Source organism: Epinephelus fuscoguttatus, linkage group LG3 (genome assembly GCF_011397635.1).
Source record: "Epinephelus fuscoguttatus linkage group LG3, E.fuscoguttatus.final_Chr_v1".
Lineage (NCBI taxonomy): Eukaryota > Metazoa > Chordata > Actinopteri > Perciformes > Serranidae > Epinephelus > Epinephelus fuscoguttatus.
This window is the reverse complement of record NC_064754.1, coordinates 15,040,594-15,063,797: the sequence shown is the minus strand read 5'-3', so window position 1 is coordinate 15,063,797 and position 23,204 is coordinate 15,040,594. Positions and strand designations below refer to the sequence as shown.

General features: G+C 41.9%; 1 protein-coding gene across 1 annotated transcript in view; it reads left to right on the top strand.

Moving 5' to 3' along the window:
• The window catches only part of LOC125885933 (sodium/potassium/calcium exchanger 3-like), a 78,847-nt gene that overhangs the window by 42,744 nt on the left and 12,899 nt on the right, over positions 1 to 23,204 (top strand). The window contains exons 3-10 of the mRNA XM_049571789.1: positions 5,109 to 5,185; positions 12,618 to 12,692; positions 13,912 to 13,996; positions 17,186 to 17,289; positions 18,674 to 18,748; positions 20,253 to 20,278; positions 20,358 to 20,411; positions 20,512 to 20,645. Of these exons, the coding sequence (XP_049427746.1) occupies positions 5,109 to 5,185; positions 12,618 to 12,692; positions 13,912 to 13,996; positions 17,186 to 17,289; positions 18,674 to 18,748; positions 20,253 to 20,278; positions 20,358 to 20,411; positions 20,512 to 20,645 (630 nt within the window). The remainder of the gene's footprint in view (positions 1 to 5,108; positions 5,186 to 12,617; positions 12,693 to 13,911; positions 13,997 to 17,185; positions 17,290 to 18,673; positions 18,749 to 20,252; positions 20,279 to 20,357; positions 20,412 to 20,511; positions 20,646 to 23,204) is intronic.

Genomic DNA, 23,204 nt, shown 5'->3' with positions numbered 1-23,204 from the left:
TGACACTGTTAGACTGACTCACCAGCAGACATCACTACATGAGGGTATACAGTATTCAGTACTTTGCCAAACAAAGTCTGCCATTGTTCTGCCACGGTGTTCTTGGCGCAAAGCCAGCATTTATACTTTGCCATGTGTGGCTTATTGCAATCAGGGGCAAATCAGGGGCAAACTGCACTCAGCCGCCAAACTTTGTGGGTGTGTTTGCGCTGGTATATCATTAGCGCAATATCCTTTGTGAATAGGACGTTAAGACGGAGCAAACTGTGTGTGCAAATGAAGTGCAATTCAAGGTGCTATCAGGGGCCACAGTTCATTCCTTGTGAATTCAGCCCTTACTGTGCAGTGAACTAACAAAAGGCCTCAAAGTAGGCAACTCAATAGCATGCTACTTCTACTTCAGAGGAAAACATTGCAGGTTGCTACTAGATTTACCAGACAGAGACATTTTACTGGTTACATTGCAGATTCAGATTTTCAGATTCAGATCACATAATTCCTTTCTATGCAGCCAATTGGCGAATCTCATTCAGGGCGCCCTATTTAAACTGCTCTGGCCTGCCTGCTGTTGCTGTGTCCTCTGTAAGCCACTTTGCAAACAGCCTCCACCCCAGCTCCTTCATTTCATGCTGTGTCTGACTTATCAGTGTCATTTCTGTTTGTCTTTGTTGCTGTTCTCCCTGCCTTAGGCTTTCCATGTAGGCGCATGGAAGGGCAGGGAGGTCCAAATAGGTGTTTAGTCACCTGTTTTGACATAATGACTGTGGTTATAAAGTAGACCATGGATTTAAATAGCGGAGGTGTGTTGCTGGTGGTAGTGTTTTTAAGTGTTTTAAGTAAATATGGTAAACTTACATAATAGATGTAGGTGAGAACATGCTTGACCACTTTGATTATTAAGTAGAGTGTGGGTGTAGGTGGTAAGTTGTTGGACTTGCTAACATTTGCAGCTTATGTTGGTGCATATAATCAGAATGTGTAATCCATTCCTTACACGTTTGCTCTAAAGTCAGTTTGAGTCAGTTTATACCTAAAAAAAACACATCTGAAAATAAATATGACTTCATGTTGTGTCAGTCAGGTTTGCACAATGAGTCTGAAATTTGAAATTTTCAGAACAGGTTCAATTATCTGCGTTTTTCATGTCCGTCAAAAGCATTTTGAGATGTTTGACCAAGAATCAGTGAAGACAATGTGGCGGCAGGACACAGCTGTGACACGACAGAGGAACGGGGCGCACAGAATCATTTTCATAACATATCATTTCCGTGATATTCCGGTGGATGATGATGAAGAGGAGGAGGATGTGGACCGAACACAGAATGTGGAGACAAAGAGGGCTTCATGCAGTTGTCGTGCCAAATGAAAGACAGATGGATTTAAAAAAAAACACACAACTCAGTGTGCAAAGACCTTTAGACATCTCCCTACTGTGCACAACACTTCAGCATGCTGAAAAATCCAAAGCTTGACAGGCCTATTAGTTATGACCACTAAACTATGATCGGACAGTTGCTTTTTGGAAGAGGTGTTAGCTACTTTGGTCATAAATTAACTAATGGCAAAAACTACAAAAATAGTCACAAATCAGACTCATCCTTTAAGAATATGACTCTGTATGTATTTACATTTGTATTTCGACAGCTCTACACAGCAGTGCGACACAGTGAGCATGTGTTTCTGATTCACTTTTACAAAGAACGAGGTGCTGTGAAGTGGAACTTTTCAGTGTTGTGTATAAAACACCTTGTTTACATGAAGGTTCAATGGGTTTCTTGTGGGAGTGTGTGTGGTTCTGCATCACGTCCGCACATGTACTTCTCGTGGGAAATTGGACTTCATGCTTCTTGGAACAGTAATTAGCACTGTGGGTTTCATCTGCAGGCTCTTTGAAGACTTCAGGAGACAGTCAGCCTCAGCATTCTTCTAATTTTGTTAGATTTTATCTGTTTTTTCTTTTATTACTCTTTGAACCTTACGATTCAAATTTATTTCTAGTGAATCTTTTATTTTTGGCATTTCTGCCTCATAGAAGAGTGCTGTCGTTGTTCTTATCTACATTCATTCCTGACATGAGAGCTGATTGTTGTTTCCCTTCACACACTCGCCTGGCATTTTGGCTGGATTGAGTTTGAGCTAGCTAACACCGGCTTGTAACAGTAAATATTAAACACATCCAGCTGTCGCTGTGAGATGGCCGTCTGCTCTGTGGCTTTTTACAGGCTGCTCTGCATTGTGTTAGGCTTAAGAAGTCATAACGGTGGAACAGAGTGCAGAGGAGGACTGCAGCCACTCAAACACAGCAAGATGCTGTAGATGCAAATTGGTCAACAAAGTACAAAAACGGGGGGAGAGTGGGAGCAAACAGTGGGAAAGTAGTGAACTATTCTTTCTGCTCTCATTTTCTCTCTGCAACATGTTGTGAAGAAGTGAAATGAGACTAAATGTAGGTGGGATGATAAACTGCTCAGCTACTCCTAACGCACTTGGTTTATTCATTCATTCTCTCACCCACTTATGTTTGCCTACCTGTCTGTTGAGTGGGAGTAAATGATGCAGAAGGCTTTCTATGCTCAGTCAGATGCATATAACCTTGATGTTCCTCATTCAAACCTTTGTCTCATGTCATCATCTCTCTGTCACTGTGTTTCCCATTACCCATCACTCGGATATGTACTTCTGAGTCCATTTTATAAGACAGGTAGTCTGTTAGAAGTAATCCTCCTCCAGACCCAAAGCTCTTGATAACAATAATGTCACTTTTACAGATATCATCAATCACAATCTAGGAAAATGCGGTGCTATGAAAAACATATTTTGAAAGTCAGTATTTTATTTGTTTCATTATTTACCTTAAAACATATAGAAAAGTTACTGGAAGATTCTAGTCATGCTAGAGATTAGGGGTGTGCCATATCATCTCGTTCACGATTATACCAGTAAAATTTTAAATATCATTAAAAAAAAATTCATATCCTGATACTTGCGATATTTCGACTTGTTGACATATTGACGTCCTACTGTTACCCTTGGCAACAAAAAGCATGGCTAAAAATGAATTATTACTGACTCTGCAACTTCAGTAGTGTGGAATAAAGTGTGGCGTCCTGAATATTTTATGAACAGTACCGGACTTCTTAGCGAGTTGCCGCTCAGAGGGAACTCAGTTAGCGGCTCCTCCGGCAGCAGCACAGCGTTTTTCCCTCTCCTCTCTTGCCATCTGCATACTAGAGATGCGCGGATGGCGTTTGAGCGCACCCGAATCCTATTGCACTCATCAATCATCCACCCGCCACCCACCCGACGTAGTTATCTTCTAAAATTTAGAGACCTGCATCCGCACCCAACCTGCGCCAAACATTAAGTTATTTTATTTACATTTAAATTATGTCCAGCTGTTCCTGCTCATTCGCTTTTCATATAGGCGCATTTTCTTGACTTAAACAATTAAAAGATTTTAGGCTACTTTCGAATGTGGTCACATTTATTTATTGCTATGTAAATAAAGGTTATTAAATTCGAATATAACTGACAAATCCACCCGAAATTAATTACAATGTTAATTTTTATTGGCACACACCCACCCGCGGATTGCGGATATCCGCGGATGTCGCAGATATATCCGCAAGATTTGCATCTCTAGTGCACACAGGAGTCGGTGTCATCAAGTCTTGTTGTCATAAACCTTTGGTAATATAAACCTACGTGATGCTCATGACTCAGCAAAAAGCTACATATATGTGAATCTGCAGTAGTTATTGTAGCGTAACAGCCTGTCACAGGTTACGGCGTGATGATTAGAGAATGTGGTACGTTTGAAAAACACAAGGCAAGTTGGACAAGAAAAATAATGCAATTAAAGGTCCTCGAAAAGTCATGGAATAGTTTTGAAATTAAATTAAGTTTATCACTGAAAAATGTTCATGGCCGCTTTATTATCCATTTCTGTCAGCAAACATGTCACAACTCATGAACTCTGAACTTTTAGAAAATTTCCACTGATGGGGTCCACAGGAGGAAGGCGTTTACTGTATGTGGACTCTTCTCATGAACACATAAAACACGACCCCAGTTAAAGGCAGTGTGAGTAACATGTTGCAGTTTTTTCATTTGGTCAGAGTTAATCATCAACATCTCTGGTAAAATGTCTTTTGTCTTCCACAGTCTGTAAACTTGTTATGTTCTTGGATTGCTATTGCCCTTATAAAGTACTCCAATCCTTCTCTGTGTTTATTGCGCTGGTCGATAAAATATTTCTGATTCTGATTTAGCCCAACTCTCTGCCTGATGCCTGGCTGACCTTTCCCAGGGAATCGTGTAGGTGCTGAAATATGTAACAGGTGTTAGCAGTGGCCTGTAAATGGACTCCTGATTTGTGTGGGAGGAAATGATGACAGGGGTGGCTTGATGCTGGAGGGGCGAGAGGCAAAGGTTCCTCACACTCCCCGGCAGCCAAGCGCCTGTCACTGGTCTTGGCAGTCGTGGAGGGACTGTGGGGCTGAGAGAGGGGAGGAAGTCAAGAAGCCATGGAGAGGGGGTAAAATAACTCAGGCCACCATTTAAAACCAAACTCCCTCTTTTTCTCTCCGTCTGCCAACTTTCCACTTTTCCCTCAATCTTGCTGTCTCCATCTCTTGCTCACACACAGTTGCTCACACACTCGACTGTGCTCACATTGCGGTGAAACTCCCACCACCTTTTCTCTCTCCTCTGCTCTCCATCCTACTTGCCGTACCCTAAATATCCCTGGCTCTATTTTTACAGTGCTCTCTCTCCTCTTTGCCCTCGCTTTGTCCTCCTGGTGCTCAGTTTTTCCATTTCCCTTTTCTCGTCTTGTCACTCTTTGAGGAAGCATGCTCGTGCACAGTCCTTGGCAGGGCACAGTTAGACTGTCACACTTGTTTGGGCAAGGTACTCTCAGGGCAGGGCTTCTTGTCAGTACACGAGTTCAGCGGGTTTCTTTGCTTGTAGGTTTGACCTCTCTGCTGTTCATTGGAAATATGTTCCCTGTACCAAGCTCTGAAGAAACACACACATACTGTACGTATACACACACACTCACATACAGTATATGAACTGCTCTAACCTGGTGTGTCTGTCTCTTTCAGCTCTGCACGAGTTCCCGACAGACTTGTTCACACACAAAGAGCGAACAGAGGGAGCTGTGGCCCTGCATGTCCTGTGTGTAAGTTTACCTTCACAAATCTAACTCTGTATTCTGTATTCTGTACTCTCATTTGAAACGATGAGGCTGTTGATATTCTATATTTTTCTTCTAATCAATAAATCCCATGAAAATACCAACGCCAACAATTAAATTCGACTAAAAATCTAAAGTCTGATACATCTTACTCCTCTGTGCCATAGAGTGCCACATATGTCCAAAGCCTATTAAAATACATCACTGAGCCGGACTGTTGCACTGGCTGACATATTTCATCATTATTTCCATTTCAATTTCATTTTTAAAGCCCAATATCACAAATCACAATTTGCCTCAGAGGGCTTTACAGCATACGACGTGCCTCTGTCCTTGGATCCTCACAGCAGATAAGGAAAAACTCCCCCCAAAAAAACCTTTAACAGGGACCATGAACACTGGCAGTGTAGTTTATTTCAGCCCCAGGGCATCAAATGCTGCTGTGTCACGTCCCTCAGTGTATGATTTTGACAGAAAAGGCAGCCTTCACCATCTTTATAAAATGCACCACGCTTCAACTAACAATGTAAACCCATCCATGGAGGGGTATCGGTGGTTTTGTGGATAGAGCAGGCACCCCATGTACAGGACCGTTGCCGCAGCGACCCAGATTTGAGTCCAGCCTATGGCCCTTTGCTGCATGTCATCCCCCCCCCCAGCCTCTGTGACTGAATTGATATCACTTGAGGACATTTATCAGACCCCTTATACGTCACAACTGCAAAGTAGAAGTTTAAACACTTCACAGGAAAATTGCTGGCAGAATGTGACCTAAAGCAAAACTAAGCAAATGGTACTATTGTCGATATTTCATTGTATCTGGCTGAGCAGAAGACACCATCTGGATCTGCAGCACAATCCCTCTCCTCTCCTCTCCTCTCCTCTCCTCTCCTCTCCTCTCCTCTCCTCTCCTCTCCTCTCCTCTCTGGCAGTATTGCTTCAGCACATGCATGACCAGCCCCACTGGCCTCTCCAGCATGGCCCAGCAGGGGTCAATATACGAGGTCAAGGCTATGATGGAGCCCCTCTGCCGTCAGTCTTACATGACTGGCACATGGCAGGCAGAATGTTCCAGTACATCATGACCCATGTTGGGTTGATAGTCTGTGGGGGACTGACTGTAATGGAAGCTCATGCCAGCAGAGCAGCGTCTCCAGAGAACTTCACTGTGCATAAACACAGCACTGAGAATGACCGAATGGACCACTTTGCCGGTACATTCTGACATTACAGACGATGTCACTACTTACAGTGCGCCCACCCTCTGAGTTGGCTTTTTCCTGCCACAGAAGGGCAAATGGAAATAACCTTTTTGAGGATGCTAGGAGATTAAAATAACAAAAAGCCAAAAATGCAGTGTATCATCACAAACTATTTCCCCGTGATGTCTAACCTTTAAAATAATGTACCGTATGTCATTTCACGGCAGGTGTTACCATGCTTGGCTTTGTGGAGAGAGCAGTGTTCTGTGAATTTCAGGACGGACAATCAGGGCTTATACCTGCAGAGTTTGTTGTGTAGCTCTAATGCTGTTGTACTTTTCCACCTTTCCATTTTTGGAAAATGAGAGTCAAAATTAGATGCAAACTGGGCCAGAGGAGAAAGCTCGCCCACTGTGACTGCATGTATTTAAACAGAAGCGTGCAATATATTCACTGAAATTTACTCAAACAGGTTCGGAGCATTGTACGCAGGAAGTGAGCCGACGTACAAGCTTTATGAGAGAAGCGACAGCGACATATAACATAACTATGCTGTATGTAAAGCAATTTTCAAACAAGGTATTAAACTAGGGACTATGTAACCCATTAATATGTTGAGCATGAACATGTGATAGGATCATGACAGAACCACGTCTTACAGTCTGTTTAAGCATTGGCCGTTTAGGCATGGTGGTACAGTGGTTAGCATTGTCATCTCACAGCAAGAGGGTTCCTGGTTCAAACCCGGGGTGGAGGATTTGAAACCATGGGGAGTTTGCATGTTCTCCTTGTGTTAGCGTGGGTTTTCTCCGGGTACTCCGGCTTCCTCCCACAGTCCAAAGACATGCAGGTTAACTGGTGACTCTAAATTGACCGTAGATGTGATTGTGAGTGTGAATGGTTGTCTGTCTCTATGTGTCAGCCCTGTGATAGTCTGGTGACCTGTCCAGGGTGTACTCTGCCTCTCGTCCAGTGTCAGCTGGGATAGGCTCCAGCCCCCCCCACCCCACCCCACCTCTCAGCATCATATGCAGTTACAGAAAATGAATAAATCTTCAGTTTCCTGAAGTTCCATCAGTCCAACATCAGAAAATAATCTTGCACGAGCTGGATTAAAAGATAATTTTAGCAGTGCAATACCTCAGATTATCATCATATATTATTATAGTTATTATTAAGATATAAAAAATAACACACCTCATTGTTTTGCTTTTGAATGTATACCTACTTGTTTAGGACTGAAAGACAAAGCTTAGTACTTGGACTCTGCTTAGGTCTTGGTGGGACTGAAGACTTGAGGACTTGGGACGTCATAGTTTAGACTTTAGACTTATGTGCAACTTGCAGGACAGTGGCTTTATCCCACCGCTGCTTTGTACTGAACAGCCAGAATACAAACTATAAATAGTACAGTATAAATGTGCTGGCAGTCCTCTCTCCACCTGCGGCTGCTCTCCTTTACTGTTAATCACATTCTTACCTGATTATTTTCCTGCTACTTCTCAGGTTAAAGAATAAAATGTCTTATGAAGTCAAATTCTTAAAAACATCTTAAAGGGACAGTTCACCTCCAAATCAAAGATACATATTTTTCCTTTTTACCTGTGGTGGCATTTATCAATCTAGATTGTTTTGGTGTGAGTTGCTGAGTGTTGGAGATATATGCTGTAGAGATGTCTGCCTTCTCTCCAATAAAATAAGGGTGTCTACGAGATCTTAAAAAGTCTTAAAATGTCTTGAATTCAGATTCAAGGAGTCTTGAATTGTTTCGGTCACATTATAGCGAAAATTTGTCCCCCTGACAGACCCAGTGACTATTTACAATCATTGGACAGACTGAAGATTTGCAATAATGTCAGTTTTCCTTGCTGTTCTCAATTCAACAGCAATGTCTCTTTCCAGAAATCATGACCTCGTTACTCAAGATAATCCACAGACCTTGCTGTGAGCAGTTTCATGTAAGAACTATTTTCTTTCTATGGAACTACACCTGCCAACTGTATCACTCGCCTAGCATTACTGAGCTAGCTAACGTTACAGCTCAGCCGAGGAGGACGCCATGAATGTTTGCATCTCACGCTGTCTCAAGCATGAGCCTCTTGCCCATGAGTAGATGCACACATCCTTCTGGGCAGTGGTACAGTTTTAGTTCGGTAGACAGAAAATAGTTCCTACATGAAACTGCTCACAACAACGTCTGTGGATTATCTTGAGAAACCAGGTCATAATTTCTGGAAAGAGACATTGCTGTTGAGTTTTTCAAATGTGATTTTTGGCACTTTGAGTACTACAGTCAGAGTGCCATCTAATTCCATTATATTGGAGAGAAGGCAGACATCTCTACATCAGATATCGCCAACACTCGGCAACTCACAATCTAGATTTATGAATAGCACTACAGGTAAGAGGAAAAATATGTATTTTTGATTTTGGGGTAACTGTCCCTTTAATGTTTGAAAATGCTGTTCAGAAATAAGTTAAATTACAGAACAGATGTCACTCTGTGGCTCATGTTGTCTGCATTATGTTGCACTTGTAGCTCCATATGGTCTTCAGGGATGTTGATTAAAATGCTTGATTAGATCCTGTCGTCTTTTTCTTCTGGCGCAGCCACATGTGAAGCTGCTGTGAACCTATTCCTCTCTCAGTCAGTCGAAGATAGTCATTGATCGTGTATGTTTCTAGTATTGGATTCATCCTGAAGACAGAAAAGTGTAAAATGCTTTGTGTTTGAGCTGAATTTTAATATCACAGTATTTTACTTCCAGCTGCTGTTCCCTTGACAGCTGCACCGCTGAGCTGCGCCGACTCTGCACAGCTCATTAATGCCGGCATCATCACTTCTTAGAAAAGATTTGCTCTCAAAAACACAAACACAACTCCAGATTTAGGGGCTTCCATGTCTGCACGCAACATAGAACATGCACACAGATTTACATTCAGTGTGCACGTCATGTTCGCTCACGGCTACAGTTGGCTTCAGATGGATGACGGCTGATTTTATTTCCTCCATCTGTACCTCAAGTCTGGATCAAGAATAAAGCAGTTATGATTACATGTGACCTTTGACTTTTTGCTTGCACTGAATTAACAAATCAGCACCTTGTGGTAATGGCACTCCTCACACTTCTTTACAAACACACACAATAGAGTCTTTCAGAGTGAGCTCAGTCGTAGCTCTCATGCAGGCGCTGGGTAGTTCAGCTCGCTCTCATCTGCGTTCACAAACAGGAAACAGACGAGCTCCTGGTTCAAAGTAAAACTCTGAACACAAAAGGAAAAAGGAACATTCACTCTCCATGCCATTCTTGCTATAAGCAGCTCTTTGAAAGGCATCGTTACTGCAGAGTGTGTAAGGATATTCATGCTCTTCCTTTGTTCACACGTTCCCCGTCAGTCTGTCGTCACCACCTGACATTTTCTCTCTTGATCAGCGCTATCTGTCTTTCATCTCCAATCTGTCTCTGCTTCTCTCCCTACTCTGTGTTTTATGTATTATGTGATGCCAAGGAAATGATGCACGTGGTACTGTAGGTGTTTATGCAATGCATCAGGGGAAAAAACACTCTAACGATGTTCATTCATTCATCTTCTAACCGCTTCATCCTCTTGAGGGTCGCGGGGGGGCTGGAGCCTATCCCAGCTACATCGGGCGAGAGGCAGGGTACACCCTGGACATGTCGCCAGACTATCGCAGGGCTGACACATAGAGACAAAAAACCATTCACACTCACACCTACGGACAATTTAGAGTTACCAATTAACCTAGTCCCCAATCTGCATGTCTTTGGACTGTGGGAGGAACCCACGCTGACAAGGGGAGAACATGCAAACTCCACACAGAAGGGCTCCCATGCCGGGGATCGAACCGGCAACCCTCTTGCTGTGAGGCGAGAGTGCTAACCACCACACCACCGTGCGGCCCCTCTAACATTGTACAGACTTAAAAGTATTTAATACAGTAAGCTCTTTACAGTCATAATTAATACTGCCAGACTGTTTGGAAGGTAAGGTTTATTGAAGGGAACTTTAAGTTCTCCAAGGGTCAGTGTTGGGCCCATTATTGATTGGTATGATACATATATGATTTTTGTTTCTAAGGTTCAAAAACATTGACATTTAGTTTATTTGCACATGCGACACAGTCTGTTTTGTTGTCGTACAAATTTGAAAAGTAAACTGAAAATTGTAAAGAGCTAGTTGATTTAGACTAAGGGGGTGATCACACAGAAATGAGATACTATAGATGCGGACGCTTCAAAGATGCTTGCAACGCTGGAAGCGCTTATTCAATGTGCGCTAGCTACTAGCGTCTGACGTTCAAAAAGTTGAAAATATTTTAACTTTTCAGTTAAAACTTTAACTTTTTTCTACGCGCTTCTAAAAACGCGTGTCTAAAAAGAAGTGTCTACAAAAACGTGCGTCTAAAAAGACGCCGGAAAAACGCCCGTCTAAAAAGACGCTTGAATGCCGGTCAGATGTGTTGTATCATAGGAAAACAATGGTTTTATTGGTGTCGCGTTTCTAGCGTTTCATCTCGGTGTGATTGCTCCCTAACTCTATCACTTAACAAATTTACAAAGCAAATTTTGGTTGTATATTGAAACTGAGTGTCTGAAATAGATTTTTGAGGATGATAATATATAATAAATTGTGCTTTTAACAAACTTAAGTGTCTTAAGTTAAGGACTTCTTAAAGAAAATCCTCTATATTCATTCATTATTTTATTTGCTTTATACCAATTCATTTAGCCCATCCCACATGGGATTACAAGACATAGTTACAAACACCTCCCGGTCATGCGTGAAGCATTATGGAAAAAGAAAAGAGACAGACAAACTAAAAACAGAAGGAAACAAACAACATCCTAGATGAACTGCTTCATGAGAAATCAGACCTGAGAGTGTGGGAGGGAGTGTGCCTGAGGAGGAGCTCAAACAGGTAGGGGGGAGCAAAGTTATGGAGGGCTTTATAGGTGGTGAGGAGGAGTCTGAAGTGGAAGCACTGGAGGATGGGGAGCCAGTGGAGGATATGAAGGACATGGGTGACGTGGTCATGGGTGCGAGAGTGTGTGAGAAGACGAGCAGCTGAATTCTGGATATGTTGTAGTTTCTTGAGAGTTTTGGACTATTGAGGAGACTATTGCTGTAGTCCAGTCTGGAAGTGATGAATGCATGAATGAGAATCTCTGTAGCTAAGATTGATGGACTGAGGCGGGTGATGTCTCTGAGATGAAAGAAGGCTGTTTGGGTGATGTGTTTGGTATGTTGGTCAAAGGAGAGGGTTTGATCGAAGATGACACCAAGGTTATGGACATGGGGGGAGGAGCACAGTGGAGCCATTGGAGAGGTTATGAGCGGATTTGAGAAGAGATGGTAATCAGTATGGGGAAATAAATGCAAAAAAAAAAAAAACAACAACCAACAAACCCATCTTTTATTAAATTCAAGACTTGGTAGATATTTAAATGATGCTTAGTATGCCTACTGTTCATATAGAGACAAATTTATCTTTTCCTGAAAGCCTCCACAAGTTGTATAAAATGAGAAAAAAAATCAAAATGACTTCAGCAGAATAAACAGCATATATACTAATTATGTTATGTATCACATGCTGTTCTTTAAAGTGGGCCCATCGTGTCATTCCAAGTCAGAGGTCATGTTGCTTTACTGTTATTCTGATAGCGGCTGGGGAATAAACAAGACCATATCCATAAACCCCTCTCTATTCCTTTGTAATGCCAGTATATGTATATAAAGAGTAAAACTAACTGCTTAAAAATGTAGACAGTGGTCCCACAGTTATGTTATTCATGATTTTTTTATGTCTGATCCGTTAATGCACTAATGGGATCAGATCTTTGAATCTTAAGCCTTCAATTACCAAATTCACTGTTTCATTTTTCATGAGTATTTACATCTAAATTTAATGTAGTGGTTAGAGCAGAGGTGCTCTTTACTGCAGCATCCAGGGTGCAAATACAGATTTGTTCACTATAGAATGAAAAGCAGGAGAAGACACTGAAAACAAATCACCTGTTAATGCCCAGTTTGAAATATAGACGGATAAATCTCAGCTGGCTGTACTTTATGACGGTTAACAGTGCAGCGTGGACTTTTCACCCGATCGTATCATGTGTATAAATCACATCAAGCAACATGTTCATACTTCACTGATCCCTGTAATATTTATCACTCTCTCTCTCTCTCCACAGACCATTTACATGTTCTGTGCCCTGGCCCTTGTCTGTGATGACTACTTCGTCCCCTCCCTGGAGAAGCTGTGTGAGGTATGAATGTGAGGTATTAAAGGAATTATATAGGTTATTATCTTAAATATTTTGTTATGACATTGAATATTAATGTCTAAATAAGCAAAAGTAAAAAGGAAAAACTGTTCTCAGGTATCATTTATTAAAGGATTAACACTTATAACCTGTGTGGGTGTGCATCATAAAGTTATGTAAATCATTAAACATGAGGTGGTGTTTTGGAATAACATTTTCTGCCTCTACTGCAGTATTTGATTGAGCTCCACAAGATATACATCTTCGTCACCAAATATCATAGCCTTTGCATTTCTTTTGATTGCACAGCTTATACATGGAAGTTGAAAATTCCCTCTGACCTTTAAGCTATGGATTAAAGATAAAAATCATTTTACTTTGATGGAAATTCTCTATTCTACAGGAGGGTCTGCTCAGAAATGTCACACTATATGGCAACCATTTTTAATCTATATAGAAAAAATGGACAACACAGATATTGCAACTTTGTACTACATACTACATATTATGTATAGTTTACTTATTTTTTTTTAACTTTTGCTAATTTATTTTTATTTTTGATTTACTACCACTTATTTATTTAGCTGAATATTTTTTTTATTTTTAATTCATATTTTATTGAACTTTTTTGTTATTTTTCTAACATAAACAGTGTCCTCAAGTGTTATAAAATATATGTATTATTTATTTATTTGATAAACTATTTAATTTATTTATGTATACTTTTAACTGTGTATGCAGTTGATTCTGTCTTATTACAAATGGCACACTAGGGACGAGCTCTGTTGGAGCAAAATCACTGAACGGGGATGGAATTGAGGGGGTCTATATATATGTAATTTATTGCATTTTGTACGATTTTAAATTAAAATCCTCATGTACATATCAGGTAGTATATGTTTATGTGTATGTCAGATACATTTTAGACCACATGACAGAAGTTTACAGTCAAAAGGAGAGTAGAAAATAACATAGAATTTTTTTTTCATCTTCCAGACTGACATACAGACAGGTTTTGACATTAAGTGGTAAATAAACAGGTGTACAGTTGCGCATATGGAAGCTTTAGTAGATCAGTGTGACCAGCTGAGGGTCAGGGTTGGGGGTCAGGCTGTGACTGATCTTCTGTTTATCTCTTGGACTGGTCTGAAATTTTTAATCTCAGCTGGTATCTCCTGTTCATATATGAACTTTTTATTTGTCTTTTACTACTTTCTTGCAGCGTCTCCATCTCAGCGAGGACGTAGCAGGTGCCACTTTCATGGCCGCTGGCAGCTCAGCTCCCGAGCTCTTCACATCCATCATAGGTATTCACCACAAACACAAAGTAGGGTAGAGCACGCACATCCAAAGTATCACAGGTGCGGGACCAACAAGCAAACAGACTTTTAAAAAAGGTGAAGTCCGCACACTGTTATAGCTCCTCAAATGTTTATTGTAAGGATCAACGTTTCGATCAACATAGATCCTCGTCAGGATAAAGGACAAAGAAAACACCTTGCTCACATAGGTTATTGGTCCCACCCCCAATCAAGCCAGGGATGCCGCTCAGGTGAGGCAACCCAAAAAACACATACACATCAGTATAATCTGAGGCTGTTGTTGGGAAAAGAAAAAATAGGGAACTGAGCAGGTTGATAGGAAAAATAATGAACATATAAATACAAATAAACAGCAAATGTTCAACAAAGAAAAATATTTAAAGAACTATTTAGAATTATTTGAAAGAAGTCACACAATCACAATAAATAAACTGTGTACACAATTAAATACATTGGATCCATTAAATATTCACATTAAGTTTATATAGAAGTGTGCATGTAGAGGGACTGAAAGCCCTAAAAAAAAGACCACACACATTTTTTTCATTTTATGGGTCCGTTACAATATAAATATATAGAGAGACAACAGTCAGGAAAAACAGATAATATATATATGAATATACTGTCAAGCACCAATAGGGATAATATTAAGAAAAATACATATAGAAAAAAATATTAAGAAGAAAATGGGAAGACTATTACGGGAGACAAACTCCAGAAGAGAAGCTCCAGGGAGAAGGGAAAAAAAATGGGGATATAGAGCCTCATCCTGGGCGTCCTGTAAACACATATACACAAGCAGGATGAGACGTAAACAAGAAAACACTAAAGGAATGGTCTTATATCAAAAGCTTCATTCAAGCCCCTGTTCACAGTATCCAGTGTGGAAATCCAAAATGCTTCCCTCTGAAGTAATAGTGCATTGATATCACCACCTCTAGGTGGCAGCTGTACACGTTCAATCCCAATATATTTAAGCGATGAGATACAGTGTTTTTCCTCAAAAAAATGTAAAGCAACAGGATTTTTAAAATCTTTTGTCCGGATGTCACTCCTATGTTCTGATATCCTGGTTTTTAGAGGTCTAGATGATTTACCTATATAAGCCAGCCCACATATACATTTAATCATGTAGATGATGTTAGGTGTGGTGCAGCTGATAATATCTTTAATATGAAGAAGTTTCCCAGTAATGATTAAATTTGTGGCGTTTGTAAGTAAAGCTACACTGTGCACATCTGCCACATTTATAGTTACCATCAGGTATCTCAGTTAAAAAATGTGATGGTGTGGGCTGACGCAGGTATGACCTGACAAGTAGATTCTTTAAATTAGGAGGCTTTTTAGAAACGATCCGAGGAGGGTCAGAGAATGATTTAGTCAGAGTCGGATCAGAGCTTAATATGTACCAATGTTTCTTGACAACTTTCTCAAACTCTCAGCTCAGAGGAGAATACTGTATATGGCAATTAATGCATACATCCTTGTCTTTTTTCTCCTGAGTCACACCACCATATTTATCAAGAGCTGGTTTTATCCACTGATCAGGATAACCACACTGTCAAAACCGTGCCTCTAAGTCTTTAGAACGATTGTCAAAATATACATCTGTACCACAAATTCACCACAAACACCCCTGCATTCGCTTTATCCCTTTATTCTAACTGAAACACATGACACAGCACTGTAGATGTTAGCTAGTCCCTCCAGGACATCACAGGCTGTTTTTTAGATTGTTGCCTGTTTTTTTTTGCAATAAAATTGCTGGAGCAGGTGAAAACTGCCAAAATAGCTGCATTGTTTTGTTGGCCGTGCAGCACCTCAAATCTCTCAAAGGTTCAGCAAGTTGTTTTTTTTTCTGAAGTCAACTACAAACTGTCGTTCCCTCCCAAAGAGGAGCTCAAACACCTCGTCCTCAAGGCTGCAGATGGGTTTTTGTCTCAGAGTCTGTCACGAAGATATTAAATAATGGTCGGGTGGAGCTGATTGGGCAGAGCCTGTTTGATCACATACACCCAAAGGACACGGGAACAGTAAAGGAGCAGCTGTCAGCTTCTGAATTATACCCTTGTGAACGACTAATAGATGTATCTGTACATTTCAAAGACAAATTATTCCAGTGAGAATAAAACAGCACTGTTATGAGTTGTGATTTATACTACACTAACATTACCACTAACCATAAAAATTTAATCTAGCTCACCTTAATTCTTTCAGCACGTGTAATAGGTGTGGCTGCAACAGCCTCTTCCATGGCGATTTGTCTTGTCTGTTGTCAGCATGTTCTAGTCATTCTCCAGGTGTGATTTGTGTTGGAAAAGTGTTTGTTAATCAAGGTCGTTTGCATTCCACCACAATATTGCGCACAGTACAAAACAGTTCACCCCTGCTTTCACGTAGAACGCCAGGGAGTTGCCTTTCACAGCCTTTTACAGTAATTTGTGTTGGTGAATGTGAGATGTTCATGTCACACATATCTGCATCTTCACAACCAGAAACAAGGCAGTGAGTTTAGTGACGGTTTGCGGAGGCCTCTATGATTGGTGAAACTCACGGTAAACTCCAATTATTGGTCAGTTTGTGATTGGACAAAACTGCAAGGTCGCACATAATTCACAGGGATTGAATTTGTGTTAATTGTTGCCGTTGTGGCATTGCAACATCCCTGAGGGGCTGATTAGGGAGGACGCGTGCATGCCGTTAAATGGATGCTTTACAGAAAGGCTTTCATCCCAAGACACGTGCAGCAAGCAAACACGGCTTTTAACACACTGAATCACATTAGAATTACATTAAACTTCTGCGCTAACTGCTGCTGAGGAGTAAAGGCCATTATGTTGTGTCTTTGATCATGATTATGTTCAGCGTAGTGTATATGTCTAAACCAACAATATGAAGAGCATTCACTTCAAAGGAGGGATCGTCACATTACCTCACTGTAGTTTTAATACAAAAATCTCATTTTACACACAGACTGGGTATAAAAAAAGATTTTCCTCCTGTGTTTTGACAGTTGTGTGACATCTGTTTGTCAGCACTGCAGATACCATGCTGCAACGGGAAATGTCAAGTACAGTGTACAACACATTGTTTGTGCTCTCTATGGAGTCGTAATGTGTGTGTGTGTGTGTGTGTGTGCGTGTGTGTGTGTGTGCTGGCTCGTTCTCTCCCCAGGGGTGTTCATCACCAAAGGTGACGTTGGTGTGGGGACTATCGTGGGTTCAGCTGTCTTCAACATCCTCTGCATCATCGGTGTGTGCGGCTTCTTCGCCGGCCAGGTATGATACGTCATCGCAGCATTACACTGCTGCAGTCACTGACCCAGTGGCATTTTCACAGAGTACAGAACAGCCTAATGTCACCTTTAGATATGAAGCCACATAAACACAAAGTGGGGAAAAAGGGCTCATGCATACATGCGTACGTTTATGCAGAGGGATGCAGGACACTGTTGGTTTATGCATGCATGAGCCCATGTGCCTGACTGCACCAAAATACAGCTTCAGAGGAAATGTGATCCATGTGTGAGCCACTGTGTAGATTTTAATTAGATATTTCATGCAGTCAGTTTTTAACCTTTAGTGTCTAATATGTGCCTGTAATCTCTGCCTCTGCTGTTTTAATCTCTGTGTGAGTGACAGTGGAGACAGATTCGTCTTATCTTTCTCATATGAAAAATTACAAAGTCCAGGATTAAAACTTTTCACGCAGCAGTCATTCAAAGTCCTGAACACACACTGGCACACACTGTAAACTTTTCATTTGCTGTTTCCTTTTGATATTCCCCTCTGAGCTCGATTTGCTTAACCAGCCACATGTACAACATCCCATCAGTGTGAACACAATAGATAGTTTGTATCTCTTCTCTGCTCTGAGTCCTCGATGCTGTGTGTTGCATGAGATACGGAGATAAGAGCGCAGCCTCTCTGTGATGCTATCTGACATGCCAGGGACATGGAAATGAGCGGAGTACAAGGATAAGCTCTTTGCTCTGAAAAATATATGCGCTGGACCTCAAACAGTGATGCAATCCCAGATTGCGCATTACGTAATCATAGTGAGATAATGAGGGAGAAGGGCAGGCGGTGTGTGTGGTGGGGAGGTTTGGAGGGACGGGGTGCGGTAATAGCGTGGCGGCTGCACCTCAATACTGTTTGTTACCTTTGGCAGGCTGTTCAAAGCAGGTTTCCTCTACAAAGCACCATTGTACAGTGAAACAGAGAACAAGCAAACACGTTTAAACCCTATTATTCTCTAACTTCGCCCTCAGCAAACGATTCCACAGCTGGGAGTGGCACATTCAAGATGCGACTTCTGACCTTCTACTTACATATATACAGTGTGAGCGCTATGTGGGAGAGTGTTACAGCGTTAGTCACTGCATTGTGGGCTCCTGCATTGATTACATAAAGTCGATAAACACACCGGCACCTTTCCTTACGTAGGATGCTACCTTGCAATTGGCTTTTTCAATGAGTGTGATTCAGGAGGTCAACTGAAGAGCTCCTGTGTTTACATCAGTATGATAATGATGTCAGAGGTGTTTCTGTATCGCAGGGCTGCATGAACTCCAGCAAGGATGAGTGTTACTATAAGAGTGTGTGAAATGAATCTGTGTACATATCTTTGAAACTTATCTCTGTTTTCTTTTTTTCCTGGCAGGCAGTGAAGCTCTCTCACTGGGCTCTTCTCCGAGATTCAATTTATTACATTTTTTCTATCACGGCCCTCATCGTGGTAAGAGGTCATATACTCATATGCAGATAAACATGATCAAGTGTGTGGTGATTGCAGAAATATGCAGGAATACTTACACTGTCCTTTAGTGTAGAGCATAAAAGGCTAATTTGAAAGTGCAGTTAATGTTCACAGCTTTGGTATCAATATGCAATGTGCAGTTTCTGCCTCAGCAGTGTTGCCTAGCTAGAAGAAAGTCAGTAAATCATACAGGTACTAAACATTAACGATAATCTGGATTTTCGCAGTGTGTTTGGTTGTAGAAAGCATGGAGCACCAGGAGAGGCTGAAACTGTTCCAAATTCACAGTACATTTTGATTTTGAGCAGGTTTTGAGTGTGCAGCGCATTCACACAAGAAAAGGGACAAAACCATGTAATTAACTCTTTTAAAGCAACTCTTACCTGTCTTGCATTTCACACAGCAATTTGAACATCCACAACTCCCGCCTCCCCCCAAAGGCCTACTCCCCCCTCCTCCATTACGTCTATGATAGATGTAGGTGTTGGCAAGGTAACATTAGATACTAGGAAGAGGAAAGCAAGTGTAACGTTACAAACACAACCCGCGTCCTGCCACAGCTCCAGGCGAAATCAGTCATCTCGGGGCTAGCTTGACGTAGTGGGCCGAGCTTGCTACACATCCTGAGCCCTTTCGGTTGTAGCGTTAGATCTCTGCAGTGGTTTCTAATGTCTGTTAGAAACTCGCAACTGTATTGCACTGAAGAATTTACTTCTTGTTGCACCGTGTTTCCACAAGCGTCCCTGTTACTATCATTAGTATTTGTTGTCTCACAGAGTCGGAGACGGGGGTGGGGGGTGGTGATGGGGAGATGCTATGCGAGGGGTTACGTCAGTCGGAGGCCTTCACGTGGGGAAGACAGACAAGACAGGAGAAAACTCCGACCAATGATTGGTCGGAGTTTTCTTAGAACCATACCAGAATTATGTACGTGTGTAATTATGAGTTTTTATCTCTGGTGGAATTCAGTTACATTTTAGTGTGCCATCAGCTTATTAATACCATTTTAACCTAAACAAAGAAAAGTGTAAAATTTCCAGAAAGGTAAGTGTTGCTTTAAGTTTAATAGGCCGGATTGTGTTCATGGCATGCACGCAAAAATAGATAAATCAGCAGCACAATCACACTGCTAATTTGACAGCGTGTCACAGCGTGATCCCTGACTTCACATATTCAGCGTGTTGCTGCTGCTGCTGAGGATCAGAATCCAGTTTATTGCCATGCAGTGTTTCACATACAAGGAATTTGCTTTGCAGTATTGGAGCATGACATAAATATAGTAACAGAAAATGCAAATTAAACCTCATGAGTGGTTTCAAAATGAAGCTCAGTGAACCAAAAGGTCACGCTTTGACCTTTTTTTCTTCCGGCTGTCTGAGCTCTGGATTGGTCATGCCCTCTAGTGGAGCTGATATTGAGATGCAGAATTAATTTCAATTACTGCCTCCATCTAATGTCCCCCTGTGTCCTCTCTGTCCTCTAGTTTATCTACGATGAGAAGGTGTGCTGGTGAGTCATGATATTTTGTTTTATACTGTCTCCTTCTGTCTGACTGTATAAAGTTTACTGACCTTGTGTTTGCGTACAGGTGGGAGTCTCTTGTTCTGATTCTTATGTATGCAGTCTACATCCTCATCATGAAGTGAGTGTCGTCATCGGTACAAGCTAATGCCTTCACTTTACTGATGAGCTGCATTTAGTTTAAGAAGTCGTGTCCTTTCTTATGCATTTGTCATTGGCAGGTTTAACAGCAGGGCACATCGCTACTTTGACCGTCGAAAGAAGAGCTCTGTGAATCTGTCCAACGGGCTGACAGGAAGCACTGATCTGGAGGACAATGTCACGTGCGATGCCACTGCAGTGCTGCTTAAGAAAGGTAGCGTAATGTGCTCTATTTTACACAGGCTTTGCCCTCTAACAGGACTCTGTGGGCTTTAGCTGCTCCTCTCTGCGCAAAGACATTTACATAAATATGCTGTAAAGGCGGCCGGGCCACCACTCCTCATCTATTTTTGTTTAGCTCCAGGATAAGACAGTCAAGGATGACTTTATCGACAAAGTTCTGTCTATTTTGTCCTGGGATATTTGCCAGCATAGACTCTCAGTGTCTCAGTGCTAAAGTGGCACCATGCTGTCTGTGTTTTTGGGCTGTGTACTTGGTGAGAGATGGCTGACGCCTGATCCTTTTGTCAGTGAAGAAGAGCTTCCCCTACTTAATGAAGCCCACTGCTGAGCTCCCACTCGCTTACCCTCCATACAGAAACTCCTAGAGGAAACTTGCAGACCAGCCAGTGTCACTTCTAAACTTGTCACACTCTAGAAGTTTGGAGATAAGTCGGACTTCACTTGAGTAAATTGAACACCCGTCCCTCTGCAACACCAGAGCATTCACCTGGTGGCTGCCACTCCGCAGCTGCTCCTGCTGACTGGACCAACAATAAGAAGACTCTACAGAGCAACACAGTAGTTTTCCTGTTGGCCCAGTTGATGGTGGCACGATACAGTAGCTTCTCTGCATATGATGTCACACATTGGTGTGCTGTCCAGATGTAGGGCAGGCGACAGGAGGCAGAAACCACCAGCACTGCACAAACACCTATGATTTGTGCTGCTTATGGCTGTTCCAGTCGATCAAATTGGGAACAAACAAAGGCAACTTTAAGTCCCGAAAATAGTAGGAGGTGAAGGGGAGAAGCTGAAAAAAAAAGTCACTGGAAAAAAAGCACCAGATGGGGTTTAAAAACCTCCATCTTCAGTCTGCAGAAGCAAAGTCAACTAATGTGAAACATAAATGTTAAAGTGTTGTGTGAAATCTGCCTGGAGTTGGATTCAGTTGCAATGTGCAATCTGTGTTTTTACCACGACTCATATTTTCAACAGCATTTCACCAGGCCTTTTGGAAACAGTTGACCTAGTAGGTAAAAAACACTAGCTAAATCGTAGCTAAAGCTAGCTAATGTTACCTAGTAATGTTAGCTTGACAGCAGTGCATTCATGTACAGAGTTGAAATATAAATGACAGTTACACTCGGTTGGATATGTCTAATTAGATTCTTCATTACCCCAAAGCAGAAAGCACGTGCTACAGACGAGGCTCCCAAGTACTGGAGATTGTGCGGGAGCCGGGATGCAAATCACTGGCATATGCACAAAGTATTAATACCTTTCCTATGTCATACTTTTGTTTTAGAAAAAGATGACATTCAATGTAGACACTTTATCGAATACTTATTCTATGTTGTGATATCTGTTGGCGGTTTCTGACCCCCTTACAATAGAAGAATGGATGAATATAATTAATGAAATATACACAATGAAAAAAATTGCCTTCTCACTTCACCTACAAATGAATAGATTTACATAGATTCACAAAGATGATGGCTGGTCTCCTAAACAACTTAAAAATAATGTACTTAAAGCCGCTACAAGGAACTTTTAACTGGATATGCAAAAGTCTCTCGTTTCTGCTGATGTCTGTGTGTGACCTACAACAGCAAATGAGACCATCAGTGTGAAGATAAGCTATTTCTATATAGTGTATATCCATACCTTTAGGAAACTGTCTCCGGGTCCGCCCCAGGTCGCTTCCAGGATGAAACGATTTACGGCACTCAGATGGCACACTTCATCTTACCTAGCTGCTTACATTTAGTGACTCTTTATAAATAGTCGCTATTCCTCCTCCTTGACCCAACGTCCGCGGGGAGTTAAAATAGCAGCAATCATCGGGTAAAAGTTCTGTGAAAGCACTGGACTCACCAACAGTCAGCCACGTCTCAGTCACACACAGAAAATCCAATCCTCGGGAAGTCAGGAAATCCTTCAAGATAAACATGTTGTTTGCTAGCAATCTAGCATTTACCAGCCCAATCCTGGCAGGAGCGGGCGGGTCCACGGCGTTAGCTGTTCGGGGAGCCACACACAGAGGCCGCAGGTAGCATAGATTCACCCCGCGCCAGCGGGGACGAGGAGAGCAGGGGCCGCGGGACTGGAACACCTCATCCAGGCCGACGACAGGTACCTGTCAGGCGTCGACAGGGTCCAGCGAGTGCCGAGAAATAAAGAGGCGAGGCACCGCTCCATACTCAGTCCAAGAAGCCGTGCAAGTGCTCGCTAAACAGACCTTCAACCTTACCAGCCGACCGCTGCGTTTACCCTGACAGCAGTGGCGCTTACGCCGGAGAGGTGGAGCTGGGGCGCCGCAGAGGTGAGCTGGGATCCCTGATAGGAGCGGGGGCAAAGTTTTCCCATCTTGTTGTAGCATTCATCCCCAAAACAAACACATGCACGAGGCAGGTAAACGTCTTTACGACAATACGCGCTAGAGCTCATGGGAAATGTAGGCTTCATTCCAGCAAAACACTACCGCTTTTGTCCACAGGGTCGCCAAAATCAACTCAAAATGAAAGTTCCTTGTAGGGGCTTTAAATGTCTC